Source organism: Patella vulgata, chromosome 7 (genome assembly GCF_932274485.2).
Source record: "Patella vulgata chromosome 7, xgPatVulg1.2, whole genome shotgun sequence".
Lineage (NCBI taxonomy): Eukaryota > Metazoa > Mollusca > Gastropoda > Patellidae > Patella > Patella vulgata.
Genome location: NC_065885.2, coordinates 52,732,187 through 52,754,948, shown reverse-complemented (window position 1 = coordinate 52,754,948; position 22,762 = coordinate 52,732,187). Strand labels below are relative to the sequence as shown.

The 22,762-nt window shown below is 33.5% G+C and overlaps 1 protein-coding gene across 7 annotated transcripts; it reads right to left on the bottom strand.

The window, feature by feature from the left end:
- Window positions 1-880: 880 nt before the first annotated feature.
- Window positions 881-22,702, bottom strand: LOC126828793 (RNA-binding protein 5). 7 transcript variants are annotated; one of them, XM_050558779.1, is made up of 23 exons: window positions 22,509-22,656; window positions 19,608-20,102; window positions 19,331-19,487; window positions 18,792-18,905; window positions 18,560-18,626; window positions 17,955-18,028; window positions 17,152-17,259; window positions 16,899-16,959; window positions 16,645-16,704; window positions 15,007-15,274; window positions 14,709-14,745; window positions 14,384-14,474; window positions 13,694-13,761; window positions 13,461-13,527; window positions 13,034-13,125; window positions 6,298-6,453; window positions 5,743-5,871; window positions 5,444-5,488; window positions 4,793-5,020; window positions 4,310-4,375; window positions 3,651-3,736; window positions 2,860-2,995; window positions 881-2,175 (listed from the first exon to the last, which is right to left on the bottom strand). In XM_050558779.1, exons 2-23 carry the CDS (start codon window positions 20,069-20,071, stop codon window positions 2,050-2,052), a joined length of 2,700 nt encoding a protein of 899 aa, XP_050414736.1. In that variant the 5' UTR covers window positions 20,072-20,102; window positions 22,509-22,656; the 3' UTR covers window positions 881-2,049. The 7 variants fall into 7 exon arrangements, with proteins under 7 accessions (XP_050414736.1, XP_050414737.1, XP_050414735.1 ...); XM_050558780.2 differs by lacking the exon at window positions 2,860-2,995 and having other exon boundaries at window positions 2,043-2,175; XM_050558778.1 differs by lacking the exons at window positions 881-2,175; window positions 2,860-2,995; window positions 3,651-3,736; ... (4 more) ...; window positions 6,298-6,453; window positions 22,509-22,656 and adding exons at window positions 6,460-9,358; window positions 22,665-22,702.
- Between the last annotated feature and the right edge of the window lie 60 nt (window positions 22,703-22,762).

Here is a 22,762-nt window from a genome sequence, read left to right as displayed (position 1 = left end):
CCAGATTTTCCGGCATGGTTTCCCTTCGTCAGTGATGTAGGACGGAGGGCCTGACAAGGACAGCTGTCTAGTCGTTCAGATGGAACGAAAACCCGAGGTCCCGTGTACACATTGGCATGCACGTAAAAGATCCCTTGGCAGTTGGAATTCGATATAACAGTAGGCCACCCAACCCTTCTTCATTGTACAGTGAAATTACAAATATTCATGGTATGTCAATACATGTATTAGTATACATTTAGACCCTAAACAGATGAAAATGATGAAAACATTCATCAATTGGAGTTAAATATTAGAAGCCAAAGAAAGGCTATATGTGTCCTAGTCCTGCCCTGCCAGATCCCTTTAGGGCTGCTTGCACCATCCAAATTATATACATTATCAAAATGTGAGAAATTCTATAAAGTATAAATAAGGAATGAATGAAATGGGGTTTAACGTCCTACTCCTATACTGGGCTAATGAAGACGGGCATACACCATACAGTGTGCTACGAGGCAAATTTTGTCAGGCCCTCCGTTCTGCACCACCGACAAGGGGGAAACCACGTCAGAAAATCCTGATGAACTTTCTCGGCCAATGCAGTATAAATAAGACTATGCAAGCCAGAACAATTTGGCAACAAACACAACCCAAGTTTGGTTGGAATTTTTGAAAGAGTTTTTCAGAAGGCGTTCAAACTTTGTGAAAAATAAGAATTAGGCAGATAGTTTTAAATAAATCTGATTAAGTACCAACCAGGTAAACATACCCACAAAACTTGTTCACATAAAAAAAGGACGTAAATGAAAAAAGTTAACTGACCACGGACGGATAGGGGTTATTTTATAAAAACGATGGATTAGAAAACCCTGTCTATAAATTCAAATAAATAAAACAGTTAAAAATCTAAATAAAGATATTTTTATTTACATAATTACAATGTAATGTCTTCCTCACATCATATTTTATTTACAATGTCTATAACCAGACTGTCTTCAACAACAATTAAAATATATAGACATGTTAACAGATCTACAAGACAATATACTAGAATTGTGAAGAGTGGATAAACATTGACTATTAACACATCTTTATTTGGGCAAGCGGGGTAACATCTCCAACTAAAGTTCAATCCGTAAATGTGCTGTCTGACAACTAATTGTCAACATCTATGCCATGGAGTCTGGGAATAGAATTCTCTGTAATCTTGATACAAGACAAGGTAACACTTCTCACAAGTACAATCCATTCTATTCATTATGAGTCATGGTGAAAACAAGATAACAGATAAACTAGCAGGCATACAAAGATTTGCCATATTTACAATCTGTTTTATTGTTGAAAAATAAAATATTAGAATAGACAAGCTGATATTTTTACAATACATATACACATAGCAATATTAAAATTCAAATCATTTGAAAATCATTTACTTCTGAGTGTAGATGTATGTATATCAGTTTCCTTCCAGTATTCTCTAAATCGATCTACAAATCAGAAATTGTAATACACAAAATTTGTTTAAATCTTGTGATGTCTAAGATGTCTACAATGGTTTAGCAGATTAAACAAAATAAGGAAGCACAGTCCCACGAATCTGTTAAAGATGTCCGTAGATTTGATGTCTAATTCCAAACGAAAGTACTATTATTATGCTGATCTTGAACATCTGGAGTGCAGTTTTAATAAATAGATCTGACAAAATTAATGGAGTGACTAGCCAAATAAATGGAAAGAACATATAAACATCTAAAATTATAATTAGATTAAATTCCCTTCCAATTATTGTAAAACTCTTAAAAAAGAGTTAAAATACATGATTGCTATTTAAGTACTTCAATTACCAGCTTCATATATACAATATTTTATCAAAGAAATATTGCTAAAATTTATTACATAATTGCCCGTCTTAATATCATAATTATACTGCAAGACTGGCACCAAGATGGACATATCCATGCAAAAGACATGGATATAACAGTCTTCAAAGTCTTCAGTCGTTCTAGCAGTCCTGGAAGTCTAAAAAAAATTCCACTGAGTCCCTACCAGATAAAAGTATATTGTACATCAACTGATTTCATTATATCTCTGTTGCATCATCTGTTTGATGCCATCTTGATATGAAGCTGAAGCATCTACACCATAAGTTGAACCTCTGGCACCAAGACCAGCTGTAGCAGATCGCTTTGTTACCTAAAACATAATTATATACATTATAAAACTCACAAATCTAACCTCAATGTACTTTAATTTCACCTTAACAACAGTATTCAAATTAGATTTCATCTTGGTCTGAATATGAAGACAGTTTGGATTTAGACATGAGATGAGAAAGACATTAGATTTGCTTATATCTTGACTCATAAAACAATGATTATCCAATACAAAAATGCTCATGCTTCATTATATGATTTTTAACATATACAAGAAAAACAAAATTTGTTGACAGAGGAAACTTCACCAAATATGTGAATTGACATCACAGCTCAAACATTTAACCCTGGTTTGACAAATAAACACTTGGTTGGATGTTATAATTTCATACAGTAAGAAAATATCCAAATCTTTCCAATTACTACTATTACCAGGAACTTGGTGGTCAGATAACAAATCATACACCCACAGAATTCAAAGATGTTCAGCAATCCCTAAAGGTTGTCACATTTTTTTTTTTGAGGGTACAAGACACTAAAAACTGACCAAGGGCAACAACTCACAAAGTAGTAATTTGAAATAATTAATTTGATAGGCTCCTTCCTAGTGCTAACAATCTATTGATAATCACATGACAACTTTCAATTGAGTCCAAAAGCAATTAGAGTATTAAATAAAATAAAGTGATAATGCATTATTTTCATAAATATTTTATAAACGTACAGTAACCAAATCTAATCTGCCTTGATTAGACCGACCAAGACCTTGACCACTGGACCAACCCATTTTACCCATCATTTTACTGCCTAGACCACCATCAAGAGATTTGGGTGGCTTTGATTCTGCATCCGCAAACATACTGTAAATACATTTGTTTAAATTTGACATAAGTTGCATGGTCAACAAATATATACAATATCACCACACACATGACAGCTACATGGCCAAGAAAGACATCACAAGCTTGAGAAAATTGTAATTAAGGATAAAAAGAAACCTTGCAATGCTGAGGTAAATAATAATATAGATCACCAAAGTTCTTCGAACTATATCCAACCCCAAACTTCTTGGATGGAAAACTTGTTGGAATATTCAATGTCAATCTGATTAAAACACAGATCCTATTCCGTTTTGTTTTTTATAGTTCAAAATATCGTTTTTGTCTTTACTACACTAGGATCTGGAAGAGTTGTAAAATAACCTGTGTTCTGGATGGCGTGAGAGATAAGCCAATGAAACCATCTGTTACGACGACTTCTTGGCGTGCGATGCCTGGAACTGTGGCAAACCACTAGAAATGTCAAAGCTGATTGATTAATCAATGTCTGATGTCATAGGGTCAAAGCCATTCTTTTACTACAACCGGTCAGATCTTTATGTAGTGTAGGCCATCGAAAGTATACAAAACAAAAGGAAATATATATCTGTATTTTAATAAGATTGATTCAATAAAGATGTAAAAACTTGATGGAATAGTCCACATAAATTTAAAACCTTTCACAAAATGGACTTACTTTAAACTTTGTTTTTTACTTTTATTATTAGATTCAGGATGACCAGCTCCAAACTTTTCTCTTCTTTCTTTTGCACGATCTCGGTACTAAAATATAAAATAATTTAACTCATCGTCAGGTTAAATTCCAATGATCAAGTCAAATACTATAGTAAAACTTTCTAAAATAATTGAATTCACTTCTCATCGATCATCAAATGTAGCAGAAGGATACTATAGGTTCAACGTAAACCTGACTACAGATTTGCTATACACCTACATGTAACTAGAGATTCACTATATACCCGATTACCGATCCACTATATACCCAACTAAATATTCATAATATTATACCCAACTACAGATTCACTATATACCTAACATACCCAATTACAGATTCCCTACATACCCAATTACAGATTCACTACATACCCGACTACAGATTCACTACATACCCGACTACAGATTCACTATATACCCGACTACAGATTCACTATATACCCGACTACAGATTCACCATATACCCGACTAAATATTGATAATATTTGATTTAATATTCCACACTGTCAAAAGTTCCAATGTTAGTGCTCACACAAAATAATCAAACATTTGCCTTCGAACATTCCCGACAATTTGATAAGGTTCAGACAACTGGGATGAAGTAATGATAATAATATTAACCTGATGTGTTTGTTCAACTGTTACTTGTGATGGGTTACTATCTGTTCTCCATTTCTCTAAGTTTTGCTGAAAACATACAACATAGATTTTAACAGATCAGTTGAATATACACTACATTCTAAAAAGATCAGAATTCAAGCAAACATCTTAGTTTTCTGCACAAGGTCTAAACACACAATCTTCACAAGGAATTACTTTGATCATGTAAGAATCATTAGAGATAATCTAGTCTTATGTCTACAGCTGTTTCCAAGGAATAACATAATAATGATTTGAAAAGCCTGATGTAAAGCTTTTCAAATGTGACTTGATTTAAAAATATTTTTGAACCCTCTGGACAAGTAAAATAGGATTGAATGGATAATTTACACAACAGGTAGGACACTTAACACATCTAGTACTTAGAATAAGGCTATTTTTTATTTTTTGGAGCTGTCAAGCCAGCAAGAGTGTTATTGTCCCTTTAAATGAGTAATATGTTACCTTGTGTAGATCAGAAAATTGTATATGTTTAGTAAGTATTTCTTTAGACTGAAACTGTCTTTTACATAATAAACAGGCCAATTTCGACCAATCAAGTAACTTTGATTCATCAGCTTCATTTGTTTCTTGTTCATCTTCTTCTTCATCACTATCACCACCATAAGATGCTACCAATAGACTTTTACCAGTTTCTGTAGATGGTGAAGTTTCTGTATTACCTCCAGCACCCTAAAATACCAACACCATTTTATACTTTAAGAGAGAAAGAGGAATGGGGTTTAACACCCACTCGAAAGCATATTAGTTCATTTCGGGACTTACATGGTTCAATTTCATTTCAATAATTTGCTTGTGCATAAGGGTTTTTAGCAGTGGAAGGAAACCAGAGATAAATCCATGAGGAATTCCACGAGGAATTGAAACCAGGCCATTTGACTCAATGGAAGACCCTATGATCCAACACAAATGCGTTAACCCATTCTGCCATCCAACCCCAGACATATACATATTTGCATCACCCAGCAGTAGTATAATATTAAAACTTGAACATAGAATGAAATAATCTAAATATAGTTCAATAATTTAACAAGATCCGCCATTTAGATTATGTATTATTTTATTGGATATAATTTGTATATTATTAATACTTACAAATACTGGTGGCGGTGGCATTAATTTCTTATCTTCAGCTTTTTTCTATAATAAATAATATTTTCAATGACTGATAAAGAATCAATGATGCCTCAAAAAGCAAATTTGTCTTTATTGATTTAGTGATCTTCATTTTTAATACGAAGCAATGATTCAATTTTTGTTGCAAGTGGTTAATCCATTTTAAACATAGGCAATAGGTGAAAAAGAAATACCCTAGTCATAATTAATCCTGATACACCATCTAAAGACCAAAAAAAACTTCCATTACATCATAATAAAACAGATTATATACTTACTGAAAACATGGCAAAGCCTGCATCTGCTGTTGCTGATTCCTTTGAATTGTTATAACCAGACATTGGATTACCCGTTACCTTCTTAGAATCTTTCTTAGTGTTCAATGTTTTAGCCCATTTCTCCATATCCTGCATAAAACAATAAAACCATTAGGTACATTATTTGCGTAAAACATTACTCTATAGCCATTCAACAGGACATTTCAGTACCAATGCAGTTTATATTTATTACAATAATGAAATTATCAGGTACAACATTTGCATAAAATATTACCCTATTGCCATTAAAAAGGACATTTCAGTACTAATGCCGTTTATATTTATTACAATAATTCAAACGCACACAGGTTTTTAACTGAGGGAGGAATTTGAAGTACACAGAGAAACCCCATGTCCATGTCACATACAATGTTACTGAGTGCCCTACAGTACTTGCTTTAGATCACTCAGTAAACCACTCATTCAGACTTGTCTATATATATTACCTTGGTGAGACTGTCAAAGCATACAACTTACAGTAAAATAACATTCTCCATAGAGAATTTATCAACATACCTTAGCAACCTTTTTGGCAATTTTAACTTTGTCTTTTTTATCTGCAGGGTCTTTTTCTTTGTTGCCATTATCTTGTCCATCTGTAGGCGCTGGTAAATATGTTGAACTAGAAGAATCCCAGTACATAAACTGGGCAGTATGTGAATTATAATAATACTGAAATACAAAAACTTGGCTATAAGATATTTACTTCTGGAATGTTATTTTATATAGATAAATGTTAGGATTAAGGTTGATTATTACTGATACTGTTATTCATCATCACTGGTATATATATGTATTAGTAGAGATCAGTTGAGATCAATAATTCACACTTGATCACAGGGAATTCACTTCAGATCAGGAAAACAAAAAATCACATTTGTCAACACATGTAATATTACACTTTTTATATACACATAGTTAACACAAGTATGCACACTTCATAGAACTATCTTCTTAAACACACATATAACAAAAACAGAATCTCAACGAACATGCTGTCTTACATGCACACCAAATTCACTTCACTTGATTTGATTAACAAAAAAATACAGATGTCTCAGTCCAATTAATACATAAATTGATTCTGAACATCCCATCAGTTACAGTTGATCACAACATTTCTATTGAAACTTCCAAAAAAATCCAACAACAAAAACGCCCACATCCATCAGAACATCTTCAGAACTTGTAAAACGGATTGGATTAAATTTTTAGAATTCAATAATGTATGCATAAATCACAACCTTTGAACTGCTGAATTGTTTACATTTTCAACCATTTCTACACACTATTTTGGCCTTTTTTTTACAATTACTTCCACAGCCTTAAATGAATCACAAGGTATTTGTAAAACACTAAGAATTCTGGATGAGCTTTGTCTCGTGCACCTGTACATTCAATGATGACTGTTGATTTACACCTGAAGTTCTCTTTAACAACAGAATCACGACTACAATGACACCTATATACAATTGAGCTCACCAAGTTCTCTTGTCTTATAGAAGATATTACAGCAAATCTTTATCGTGTAAGTGAGCGATCTGACTACCAGGAATGATCCAGTGTTTAGACAGGTTCTCTGTATTCTTGCTACTACTACACTCGAGGTTTCTACATGAGGTAAGAGAAGAATCTGGACAGCTTCTACAGCAGTTTAAATACATATTAATGTTTCCTTAGCACTTTATGAATCACTATTCAGATTAGTCTTACTTGTTGAGTTCCAAACAGTTACATGTAGTTCTTGATGCTGGATAAGATCAACATAACTGGATTCTGATCAGTTAATATTTTCTTATGGTTTTAGCAACAACTGGATTGATTATAGTTATGTTCAGATCTGAATCATATATCATGTAAGTGTTAACTGCATTCTATTAAAGATGTAGTTCTTGAAGAATTTTTTTGAAAAGTTCACATTGGAAGTGATCAAGTTACTAGTTTTTTGAAAATATCATCAAATGTTGTGACTGAAAGTTAATGCCAATGGTGTCATTGATAAGAGCATTGAACATCTTATGATGAACACGACACCATTTAATGATCTTTAGATAGCATTTTAGTATCTTATCCAAATTATAACTGAGTAAGCACTTCACATTGAACAAGGTCAACACTTACTAAATGAAGAAAATGAAGTAGTTTTATAAACTGCATTTCAATTATTTTAAAAGCTGCTGTTCCGATTGATGAAGATTCAGACCAGTTTATTTACAGAATATGAACACTTATTTCCAAAGTTTGACGTAGATCCTAGTTTATTCATCATGTCCTCTTCCTTTACGAACAGGGTTTTTTTTTTTTTATTTGAAAATAAACAACTGATAAGTTTTTGTATTTCTATGTCTGTTTTACCATTTAACTTTTTTCATTAAATAAAAAGGACTTATTGACTTATTATATTTATTTTTTATAATAGCACTTAGTTAACAATTGAATACACATCTCAATAATCTCTTTAATCAAGTTTTTTAAAATTGTATTTGTCCTGAGCAGCCATCCAATTTAGAATAAGGCCAATAGATCGCCAATGTATCAAACATGCACAAGAATTCATTGGATTTAAATTGAATTCTTTCGGTACTGTCCATCCTGCAAACTTACAAAGGTTAGTCATGACTCTAACATCAGTTGACTGGGGTTTTAAAGTTGAAGTCATTTTTCCACTTTTATTTACTTTTTCTTTCAGTGACGACAAGGAACAACATTTAGCTGCCTTGGCCAAGAATAACAAAGCATGTAGTTGATTACTTTGAACTTCTGGATTCTTGTCCTTACTACGAATACACGGAGGGCAGTGAATTGTTTTAACATGATTTCTCACATATCTAGTTGATGTGTTACATTTACGCAACGGACATTTCTTGAGGTCATGGACTTGTCTTTTTGAATCCTTAGGTTTATTTTCCTTCTGCGATTTAAAATCATTTTCTTCGCTCGCCTTAAAATTAACATCAAGTTGTTCCAATTTAAGATCCAATTCTCTACGTCGTCTTTGGAGATCCTCCAAGGATGGTATGTTTTTGGAAGGAGAGCTTGATATTCTATTGCTCGTTTCAGTTGGATGTTCAACAGAACTTCTTGCATTTTGGCTACGACTAATATGACTATGAGTATCAATACTTCTGCTCCCAGGTCTTCTACTATCACGACTTTGCCTGTCATCCGGACATCTACCTCTACTTCTGCTTTCGTGACTTATGTTTCCATGGCTTCTACCTTCATGACTTCTATTTCCATGACTTTGAGCAATAGGGCTAACAGGTACAACAGGGCTTGATTCTCCAGGCAGAGATTCCAGATATTCGTCATCAGATGAAACATCTTCATAAGACGACACATCATCATAAGATTCATTTTCAGAGGACAAAATGTCTTCCAGAGAGGAAACACTGTCGTATCCAAAAAATTCTTTCTCAAAAGATGCCTTTGTGGATGATACATCAGATGCTGCATCCGAAGACACCTCATCATACACCTTTTCTGGTAATACTTCAACATACTTGAGATTACTACGTAGACGTGGTTTAACTGGTTTTTTATCATACCGTCTAGGGTACAGTCCACCAGGACGCATCTAAAAATAAAGAACTCAAAGATTAACATTTTAGGCCAAGTGGCCCACAAGTCATAGCAATGAGCATTGGGCAATTCATAATGTGGATGCGTGTAGACTCCTCATAGATGACTGAATCCACATCAGCACATGTAAATAATAAGGTAGGTTGGCAAATTCTGGGGGCACTTAAAACACAATACAATCGTGGGTTAGTATTTTTATATACCCATGTTTCAGCAAATCATGATGAAAAGTGTTCAACATGATTAATTAATTAACTCATTAACTGACACAAATACAGGTTGACATGTTTAACAAGAGATTTGGTGGGGGATAAAAACAGTAATGAGCTATAAGATATAAAATCAAGGTATTGCAATAAAAAAATAATATCACCTAAAATAGTAAATTTTGAGTTTAAAATAAAATGTAACTCACAATATTCTGTAGTATATGATTTATTTAAATTAAGATATACAGATTAATATATAAAACTGTCAGCTAGATGTAACATAGATAAAGATAACCAACACATTTTACTACAATTCTTTATCAATCTTAAAAGGTAAAAAATGTGTTCAGTATCATTACCTGTATGTATAAGTAACATGTACATTTTTAACCATAATGTTAAGGGATAGCCATTGAAATTAATACCCGAGTGTCAGGTTGTAAATTTAGGATTCTTTTTTTGGACCACTCTACCATGGAACTTATACAATTTTTACAAGGTGCCAATGGCATAAGTAACGAGTCATTGAATATGTACAGTACTGAATGCAAATCAGTTTTAACAGTTTTGTTACATGTTTAACAAGGTGAATAATGATCTAACATGTTAATAATAATTTCAAAACGACCGACCTACATATATAATTGGCAATCATACTGTACCTGTTTACCAGATACGAATCAAATTGATGTACATGTAATAATAAGTTTTGGGGTAAAATATTTCATATTGTTCTTTAGCGGCTCATCCACACAATACTTTGGTTTTTTTTTAGAGTATCATACATTTATTATTTCTATGGTAGCGTGTGAAATTACTTACATATTATCAGAGAGGATAGTTTCTATCGGTAGTTAGACATTAACTTTTTATATGAGTGTTTTAGGTTTTGTCTACTATCAAGTTTTCTGGACACAGAAAGGAAATGGGGTTTAACGTCCTACTGTTCTGCTCTGAACTGGGCTAATGAAGATGGGCATACACCATACAGTGTGCTATGAGGGATATTTTGCCCGGACAGCGGCACTATGGCCTACTCTTATATCGAATTACAACTGTCAATAGAGCTGGGCGATATCCCTGGAAACAGATATTTTTTTCTAAAAAAATGTCAATAATTTCAGTTTATCGCTTTTAAATGTAATAAAAATATCTAATAAGGTGTTAGAAATACCCCCGGAGTATTCACTTGATACATTCTTGTCAGTATAATTAAGAGTTTTTAGCATAAATACAGTACAGACTTTATAAACAAAATTTAATGATCTGTCTACAGCAATGTAGCCTTGCTAAAAATATTGATCTATGTTGTTTACTACAATTTTTTTTCCAGTATATTAATTAAAAAAAAAGCTTTTGTTCTTTCGGCCATGCATGTTTTTTTGTAACTACCCATACGGGTACGATTGGAATCATTGGATGCTATTCATTTACCATAGTAAACTCGTTTTTCTCATTCAAGCACATCCCTTCTTAAAAATGCATTATGCAATGCAAAATACAAATTATACTATAAAACGTAAGTAGTATGTAAAAAAAAGTGTTCATTGATTTATTTAGTCCAATATTTTTTCCCGGATCACGGACCGCCATGACACGTCCGATGTTTAATAATCAGTCTACCGGAACTCTCAATATAGTTGGCATTATTTATATTTCTGCTTTATTCAAATTAATTCAATCTGAAAAGCAATGATTCCTTTGGAAAATCAAAAAATCTGTAAAAACAATTCGTCAAATTGAATAGAAGCTGGGATAATTCTAACAGTATTGGTCCGGTGAAAAAGTGAGCGAGAAGTCACATGATGTAAACAAAGCTCTTTAGCGGCATTTGCTAACTTCATGGAATGAACACTCTTGAGTTTGTAACATTATTTATTGCTATTTATTCATCATTAAACAATAAAATATCATAAATAAAATAAAAAGACATTTTTAAAATATTTATGTTAAATATCAACCAGAAAAATCAAAACCGCAATATTTCAATATTTTTCTGAAGACGGTATTTTGGACGGTTTTTATTTCTGTGACGATTTTATATCAAAAAAACGAAATATCTAATTGTCTAGGGATCTTTTATGTGTTGCCAATGTGTACACGGGACCTCGGTTATTCGTCCCATCCGAATGACTAGACAGCTGTCCTTGTCAGGCCCTCCGTCCTGCATCACTGACAATTGGGAACCACGCAAGAAAATCAGGATGAACTTTCTCTGCCAATGCAGCGATCAAACACCCGACCTCCAGGCTATCGAGGCAGAGTCTTCACCACTTAGCCACCGTGACCCCCTTCTGGACACAGATTTTTATGTGTCTAAATAAAGAGGGGTATATAATGACATAACTTTAAGAATGGCCAAAGATCTATTGAATAGATTTAGACAACACTGAAAACAAAAAGTATTTTGGACCAGTGAATCCTTGAAATAATACATCAATATGTTAAAGTATTTAATCAGCATGTCTGTCTCTGGATGGAAAATGCCACCACTATACATGTAGTTTGTTAATACAACCATTTAAATGTAAATCAGTTCACAACACTCCCTTCTGAATGATCACCATAAACACAAGACTTTCAAGCTGATGTCAGTATCATACACAAAAATAAAACTTCATTATGGTTCTTCTATGGTATGGCAACACAGTCAGACAACAACCAAGACAGATATATCCAGTTAACACATCTATATTGTACATAACACATCTTTGTTAAGGGCAGGAACCTTCTTTGATGTACTGCACAGCAAGTTGCTCAGATTTTGTAATAAGCATTTTAACACGTTAAATTAATGGCCATTCTGATATAAAAGTATAATCTAAATCCAACGGCATCATCAGATCAGCCCATCATTTGACACCAAAAAGATATTCTTACTATGAAAGGCTATAAAACAAATGACGACTGGAAGAGCATATAGAAGCCAGCTTCTGGTATACCATTGTCTTTGAAGAACATGCTCACAGAGTCACAATATACATCAGGTCCTCATTATAACAGACAAAGTACAGGTCAGTCTAGTTTCAGGTTCTTCTAGCAATCCTTGGCAGTACAAATATTTTCAGCATACTATTCTGCATAACCATTGTAATCAATGCTATTTTACACTGTTAAATGTTCACAGTACGTCACACTAACCATTTATTCACCCATCATAGTTATAAAGCAGGCTATGGTACATGTTTATGTTATGGCACAACGACGAGCGACCAACAGAATAGCCTTCACATTCACCTATCGTAGTTATCAATCCATCTATGATACATGCATATGTTATGGCATGACACCGAGCGACCAACAGAATAGCTTTTTCAAGATATAATGTTCGCAACACTAGCAGTATCCAATAAAAAAAAACCCTCAAGATGTTAGACAGTGAGCTCAATATTTTGGTTATTGTTAATATTTCTATATTAATAAATTGATATGTGACGGTAAGACTACACTTAATTACAAACCTGTGTATTAGCATCATAGTAGAGATTGGTTAAAGGATCATAATAATAGCCTGATGACTCATCATATTGATACGTAGATACATCTGGTGGTGCTATTTAAATAAAACACAGTGAAAATTATAAGTTCTTTAATAGTGCTCTCTTACTTTTATGTTCTTTTAGAATGAACATCATCTAAATTCCCAAACAGACAGCAAGCTATGATATAAACAATCGATAAAAGACAATGTTAGGTACAAAATCAGTTTATATTAGGCACAAATCTTCTGGAGCCTGTAATTTTGTCCTTTATTTCTATATTTTCATTGAAATATTTCAATATATGTCCAGCACGGGTTTCTAGTTGAAGAAATGTTTTTACTATGAAACAGTGGAGCTTTACATGAGAAGTAAATCAAGTGTCACTATCCATTAATTTGTTACTTACGATATTTAGGATAATCTGTAGTACTGTTCTGTGACCAGTTTGTAGCTACAGCAGATGATCCGACATCCTACAAAACAATCATTTTGTTTAACTAATCTTAACATTTTCCATACCTACGGAAAAGATGAGTTACAACAATATGCTGAATTTTAATTCTTTATTTCAATACAATGTTACAATTCTGAATTTTAATTCTTTATTTTAATACAAATACATGTTACAATTCTACTTACTAATTTATGTGATAATTGTGCTGCATGAGCTTGTTGAATGGCTGCTTGAGCAACAGCTACAGTTGATGCTGAAAGGAAAAAACCCAACAAAATTTGACCAATTTATAAAGAAAGAGAAATGGGATTCAAGGTCCACACAATCAATACAAGCCAGGTCATTACAGGACTAACATAAATAATGGTTCAATTTCATTTCAATATTCACTTATGCATAGGGGTCTGGAGCAGTTGGAAGAAACCAGAGAACCTGGAGAAAACCAAAGATGTTGGCCAGATGACCAATCTAATTAAAAAATACCACTGGTAAAGGATACAGTATTTTACAAATCTAATTAAGTATATCAGGTTTTATAAGTGTGTAAACTATCAACTAAAATTATAAATATTATATTGACCTCCTATATTTGATGGTTGTGGATTATAGTAGGAATAATTATATTAAATACTAGAAGAATGCCCGGCTTCGCTCGGGGGTCATAACCCCGAAACCGGAAGTGGTAGACTAACGCCAACCTGGCTATGTTACTCCCCAGTCCGAGCTACCACTATACCCCAAATTTCAGACTCGGGGCAGACCTAGTGTAGCCGCCAACCCCGAACAGACAGACAGACAAACGACAGTCACAAATATTAGTATAGAAGATATCAGGTGTATAAACAGTCAAATAAAATTTAAAATATTATATTGACCTCCTGTATTCGATGATTGTGGATTATAGTAGGAATAATCGTGTTGTGTATTACTTGATGAAGGATAATATGAAGACTTGGATTCACTCGGCTGAAAATAACACAAGCAATTTATCATTAATAATGATAGATAAAATCAGGTTTAACATTCATTCAACACAAATAAGTTATTTCATAAGAAATCGGTTTGAATTCTGTCAAGCAGTTAAAAATAGGGGCGAAAATGTTAAAATTTAATGAACAGATTCAAAATGGACAAGTAGTAAGATCTTTTTGTGTAACAGGTTGGAATAAAGAACAAAATATAATTAAATGCTTTACTTACTGGTAGGGCAGCAGAGTACTGGTTCTGTGTTGCCATGCTGATTTAAAAAAGAAATTAGAACATAAATTATGTTTCAATTTGAACAAATTGATTAATAAGAAATACATGTATTTATTATGTATAATTGATTCTCTCTCAGACAATGTTGTCTATCAAGGTAGAAGAATAGGAGTCTACTCAAATACAGGTAATTGATTCAAGAACAGTTATCTGAATGAATTAGGTAAAAACCGGTTTATAAGACAAACTTATCGTAATCTTACATACTACATCTTTAAAATATTTATAATGTACTTACACAGTGGTAAATGTATTCTTAGCAAAGGCAACAAGAATTTGTTTGCCATCTACTTCGAATGGTGGTTTAGTCGGAGCCGTTAAAACTTCCAATAATGCCGATGAATCACTGACAGAGTTCATCTCAGCAAAGCCATACCCTCGAGATGTACTGGTAGCTTTATCTCTCATGATACATACATTTTTTATTGGTAGTAAAGTATGTTTACTGATTGTCTGTAGTAAAGTTTCTTCAGTTGTTAGAGCATCTAAACCTCTAAATACCAATGCTGAAATCATTCATGTAGAAAATTAGAGTCGCTGAGTTTTGGGAAAATAACTAATCCGCACTAAATGTACTCAAACTGATTTTTAACATTTAATTAAGAAAGGAACCAGTGGCTGCCAGGCAGGATACGCCCACATTTTCAAGAGATGGATAGAGAACAAGCTAAAAAGAAAGTGATTTTTCCTACAATCAAGGGCCATAATTCAGGAAATTACAATTCGATATGCGCAAATATCGAAAGGAACTGAGATCTTTGGGTTATAAACTTACATTTCAAGTTTCAACAAAATCGGATAAAAATTGTGACCTCTATAGGGTCCACAACCTTGATATACCATATTTTTACGCTATTTGAGAACGAAGGTCGGCCATTTTGTCTGTCAGTTTTGGGCCGATTTTCATGAAATTTGAACTCAGCTGTCCTTAGGGTGTAACGTTGATATAATAATACGGTTTTTCAAATCGGATAAAAATTATGACCTCTAATTTAAGGGTCCACAAGCTAAAAACGTGATTTTTCGTACAATCAGTGGCCATAATTCAGGAAGTTACGGTCCGATATGCACAAATATCGAAAGGAACCAAGATCTCTGGGTTATAAACTTACATTTCAAGTTTCAACAAAATCGGATTAAAATTGTGACCTCTATAGGGTCCACAACCTTGATATACCATATTTTTACACTATTTGAGAACGAACAGCGGCCATTTTGTCTGTCAGTTTTGGGCCGATTTTCACGAAATTCAAACTCAGCCATCCTTAGGGTGTAACGGTGATATAATAATACATTTTTTTAAATCTGATAAAAATCATGACTTCTATAGGGTCCACAAGCTAAAAACGCGATTTTTCGTACAATCAGGGGCCATGATTTAGGAATTTACGGCCCGATATGCGCGAAAATCGAAAGGAACCAAGATCTTTGGGTTATAAATTTACATTTAAAGTTTTAACAAGATCGGATAAAAATTGTGACCTCTATAGGGTCCACAAGCTAAAAACGTGATTTTTTCGTACAATCAGGGGCCATAATCCATGAATTTCGATCCAATACATGCCAATATCGAAAGCAGTCAAGATCTTTTGGAGATAAACCTATATTTCAAGTTTCGTCAAAATCAGATAAGAATTGTGACCTGTAGAGAGTCCACAAACAATTGTGACGGACGGACAGGGGCGACGGCATAAATACATCCACATGAAAATGTGGGCGTATAAAAACTATATTCTAGCTAATTGTATTGCAAATATAAAACATTTTTATATTTTGTGAAATACTGGTATAAAATACTGTGATACTTTCCACGGTATTGTTCTTTATCTCTGATCATGAGCAAAATAAAGTTTATATTAAAATTTAATTTACTTACTATTGCAAGGATTTAACCCAACTTCATCAAAACCTTCACCTGTTTTGACTCTATCAGAATCTGTGAATAAATTAAACAGACATTATCATATGGACAGAGTGACAGATATTTATTAGTCTAGTATAGACACGACACCTAGTTATTAAACATACAACAAACTTTATAGAAAGGTGTTGAGGCTTGTGGCTGGGATCGAATGTTGTTTCTAGTCAACATCATCTTCACCCACCTGATAAACTAGTAAAAAATCTCACCTTCTCTTGAAAGACCACATTTAAAACAAACATCTCTTCTACGGAAATTATGTACACCACACTGCAAAATAAAATAAACTTTTTATTCATATTGTCATAAAACAAAACTTTTGTCAAAAGTAAGTTCTTAAAAGTAAAGATATTCTTTTTTAATGGTATTAATGTTAAATAAATGAAATGGGGTTTAATGTTCTACTTTTTTTTATACCAACCAGGCTAATGAAGGTCAAAGTTCAATACGTTACATACTGACCTTTTTACAAATCCAATCACAGCGAGTGGGTGGAAAACTGACAGGTGATGCATTTCTGGGTGTACTGTAGTGCAACGTAACCAGGATGTCCATTAATGTAATCTGACCCTGTCAAATAATAATAATCATATTATATTTCTTATTCATGATGAAAATATTAGTCCAACCAGCCTTCAACATTGATGCGCCATTCTTTTATCCAAACCGAAAGACGACGTTCTCAGAAAACATGTCCGACTTTCCCAACCTTTTCCAAGTCAGATGTAGCCTACATTCGTATCTGCTAAGTATCAATTCCATGAAATATACAGTCTATATAACTATCATCAATGGATTGATATATCAATTAAAATATATACATAATATTCAATACTCTTAAAACTATATATAGGCACACAAAATAATACACTCACACACACACACATTATGTATCTTTCAACATCACAAAAGATAAATATGTGCAAATAAATGAATTGGATGGAATAAATTGTGTTTGATAAGCTAATATTTAAATAACTGAGAGTTGTGTATTGGGGTATTTATTTATTGTGTTTTGAATGGTTTGTGAGAAGTTGTGTTTTGAAATTAAGTTGTGTTTTGAAATGTTTCAAGTTAAATTGTGTTTTGAAATGTTTTTATGTTAAGTCGTGTTTTGAAATGTTTTGTGTCAAGTTGTGTTTTGAATATTTTGGGTTATGTGAAGTTGTGTTTTGTGTATATCGTGTTTTATATCATGTATACTATAATCCTCTCTACTATACCATACAAAGACATGAAAACTTTAAAATGGTGCTGAATTAAACCTGATTGATCTCCATCCACTGCTGAGCGTCCTCAACGTTCGTAAACTCCACGAAAGCAAAGCCCCGGGATGCACCTGTTCAATAATTAACACGATCTTTATTAGTGGAATTGTCAAACTGAAGCCTGATAAAACAGCGTCATACAAACTTATCAACTTTAGAAACTTGCTGATAACAAACTGATCAATATAGCTGGGATATACATTCAGCACATGTATTTTTACTTACCTTCACAGAAATAATCAGAAATAATTCAATTTTGAAATACAAACTTGCCAATTGCTAAATTTTAATCTCTTTTCCCAGACTAAAGTCACCCAACACTACAGCATTAGATAGAAATATAACAAAAAAAACAAACTTCAAAGTGAAAATAAATCAGGAACGGTGTTCCCATTAATAATCATTTAAATGATACTCAATACCTTTATTAAAATAACAACTGAAAAAATATACATATTACAATAAGCTTGGAAGATAATACCAGAAAACATGTAAAGCCATTCATTTATCGTATTAATGTTGTGGTATTCAGTTTGAAAATCAGCAAGTTTCTAACTAATCTACCTATTCATTTAAAAGAAGTAAATAAAGTCAATTCTTACCAGCATTTCTTCGCATTAAGCGAACTTCTCTGGGAGGAATACCGCTAGCCATAACCTTTTTAGTTATCTATAAAAAAAAAAGATAAGAGTCTTGTAACCAAGCTGAATTAAACAAGTGTTCAGGAGCTTTCCACAACATAAATCACTGAAACAGCATCAAATAATTTCTTGCTCTAAAGAAAACAAATGCTGATAAATGAGTTATTAAAACTTAACAGAATGTAGAACTTACATAGGACTCCTCGATATTTGATGGAAGTCCTCTCAACAAAATAGTATTTGTTGGTTTTTCTACCATCCATTTATCAGTTGATCTCTCATCACGGCCGTATCTGTCACTGTCCACCTGCATTAAAAAAAAACGGATATAAAAAATCCCATCCACAATCACACAGCATCATTTCTATATATTTTTAACTCCAGTAGTCAGTGATTCCTATAGACACCACATGCTACATGTAGCCTTCATCTTAAGACAATGGTTTATTTTTATTAATGACAATACTGAGATGGATCTTTTGTAAAATTTAACTAATAGTATACTCTATAACATCTACCCCAGTTGCATTTCTATTAAAGAATAGAATGGGGGTTTAAATGCGCCAAACATAAGGGTGATTCTTTCCAGACAGAATGGGGTTTAAAAACTCATAAACACTAGTCATTTTGAGACTAACATATGGTAAATTACATCTGTAATCTTAAACTGACCAGGCATTTTTCAAAACCTGAATTCATTACTGGCGCTACTTTATAATTTGTAGAACTTACATCATATGATGGTGATTGGCTTCTTCGATCCCGGTCATATCTATCTCTATCACGATTTCTATCTCTCTCTCGACTGCGATCCCGATCTCTGTCTCGGTCTCTACTTCTATCAGAGCGGTCACTTCTTCGTTTGTCATCACGATTTCTTCTATTTGATCTGAAATTAATGACAGTCAAATATACTATGTATACCGGTATCATTAATAGAATTGATTATGGTAACATAAATGTTTTAGATAATGACTATGATGAGTTGATATTATTACAGAAGACTTACCTATCTCTATCTCTTTCCCTCTCTCGATCTATTTCTCGCTCTCTATCTCGGTAATCTGTATCACCTGAGTTACTGTAGCTTTTCGAGTCTTGAAAATTGGAGTCTGCGTATGATGGATCATTGGAACGATTCCTGGGTGCATTTTCATATCGATCGTTGTTATATTTCGGTTCTGTGTTTACATATCGATCATTGTTATATTTCTGTTCTGTGTTTACATATGATGGAGCGGATCTTGAATAAGACTGAGAACCGCCATTTGGAGAATTATATTGGTAGTCATCTGGTTTATTATTGTAACTGTTATTATAATCATCAGGATAAATATTATCATTGTAGATTTGATGATTAGTAACAATATCGGCTGTAAGTGGAGGACCACTCATACTATAATCATATCTATTTGCTGGATTAAATGGTAGATCATATCTGTTTCCATACATAGGATTACGATTTGGATTCATTTTTATCTTTGTTTGTTCAGTCCGCTGTTCTCTGTAATACGAAACAAATAAATATTATAATTAATTCAACATTGAACATGTAAAGACAATGAAATATTCAAGTAACAAATTGCTGCTTGTGTATTCTATAATAATAACTTTAAAAATCAGACAATCTTAATCCTACAATAAAAATCAAATGTAATGTTACAAAGTGTACTTATCACCCAACATATTAAAACTTCAATTTCTTTAAAGTTAAATGGCATCTAGAAGTATGGTTAACTATTCACAAACAACATGGACTTAACTATTTTAGTTATTTCCCTTTGATCACATGACACGACACACTATATACATATAATAGATAACCAATAAACAACCCAATGCTATAAAATAATGAACCATAAAACAATCAATCATTGAATAATAATATATTAGTTTGTTGCAATGTTCGCCATTAGATCATGTACCTCCCTTGACCACATACATGACATGTACAATACTACATGTATAAATAGATATTTCACAATTATTACTGTATAATTTTTGCAAGTTTTGACATTAACAAACATGGATGGTAATTGAGAAATTCTGTCAGTTTTAGATAATAAAATTGAAAATGTTTATTTAGTCTTTGTTTGTATGACAGATGTGAAACAGAATAGAAACGCATTACAAAACTGTATACTAATTTTTGGATATGGCGGTTGTTTAGTGCAGAGATCTATTCTTGAATAATGAAGTAGATGAAAACTGCTGTATTTGAGCAAATTTTCACTACTTGGGTCACCCTATGACATGGACTGAAATACATGTGACATGAACATTTATAAACAAAAGATTACCCAGTAAAATTTACAGGGGAGTTTAAAACTTTCAACAAGGGCTGATAGGCGTGATCCTGAACATAATGGTTGAGTAAGGGTAAAGGAGACTTATGCTCAGAGTTGAACTAGGCCGCTACGAATATGAACACATCTCGTGCAGAACCGCTCAACATAAACTTGCAAATGAAAATGAAACATTGGGGTTTAACATCCTATTTCTCTACATCTACGAAATGAAATGGAGTTTTAACGACCTACTGTTTTGCTCTAAACTGGGCTAATGAAGACGAGCATACAATACATATATGCCATAGTGTGCTATGAGGGAAATTTTGCCCAGACAGCGGCACTATGGCCTTCTCTAACGTGCACGCAAATGTGTACATGGGACCTCAGTTTTTTTCTCATCCGAATGACTAGACAGCTGTCCTTGTCAGGCCCTCCGTCCTGCATCTCTGACAAGGGGGAACCACTCTGGATGAACTTTATCACCTAATGCAGGGATGGAACACCCAACCTCTGGTTTATCGAGCCAGCCTCTTACCCACTTAGCCACCGTGATCCCCTCTGCATCTACTGAGCTAGGGCTAATGAAGATGGGTAGGCAGTGTTCTAGGCCTAGGTAGGAGGGAATTTTGCCTGGACAGCATCACTACAGCTTACTCTTATTTATTGCGTATTGGCTTGTCTTCATCGACCGATTGTCCACTGGTACGAAACTGCGGTTTCAAATGTGGTTAGTTTTGTAAATAAAAAAGTTAGCTTTTCGCCTCATTTTCAAATTTTTACTCAAGCTGCTCCAAGTGCGGAGAAAGCTAAACGTCAAAATGAAAGTAGAAAACAACAAGTTGAATTTTTTGTTGTCATCCTTATTAGGCTATGGTCTACGAAATTAAAAGAAAGTGGATAAACGACCGGATCCGGCTTCCGATATATCGTCTCTGATTGGCCAATTTTAACATGTGGTTATTTTCCAATATGGCGGCCCCTACAGGCTTTACGGCTCTAAATTCACTTTTAGTGGCGATGAAACAATTTTAATTTAAGAATAAAGTGACATATTGGCGAAGAGATACGCGGACATTAGAAAATGGGTTAGGGTTAGGGTTGGGAACCGAAATTTACGATATATTCGTAAATTTTCATTAAAGAGCCGGATCCGGTCGTTTATCCACTGCCAAATTAAAATTGAATGGCAATCTTTGGCGTTAGGTTATTCCAGTCTACACAGTCACAGTGGTAGTCTGTATTCTTCACCGTGGGAAATGTTTAGCCTCATTCATAGAGTCGCTTCATTACAAATGGCGCTCGGAAGCATTCTTCTGGCATGCGATTCATGTGCCAATTTAAAAATTTTATTTTGTCTTAAATATTGGATATCAGAAGCCCATCTTTTCACGGTAAGATAACATCAATATTGATTTAAATTGACCAACAAGTCGTGTTGGCAATGTCGAAGACTGTGAATGATACTGAGTTACAGACTTGCCGCCTTTTTATTAAAAAGCTAAACAATGAATCTCGCTAGTCGCTAGGCCTCTTAAGTCTTTTTGATTTCTGTTGCCGTGTTGGACTTTTCACACCCAACTATTTTTAATCCACGGCACAAGCTGAAGCCCTATACTTACTAAAAGTCCTCTTTTGTATTTTATCAAACTATTCCACACTAATAAACAGTCATGGGGAGAATTACTGTGTACTAGTTTGTTATTTCATAACATTTTCAATTACTACTTCAAAATTATCATATAAATAGTCTGAAGTCTAAAAAATAAAATGGCTACCTTCAAGCTTTGATAAACCTGGAATTGTGGGTAATTTTGGGAACTTTTTGCCCCAAATGGTGCAAGGGAATATACTCCAATTTGCCACATCAGGTATC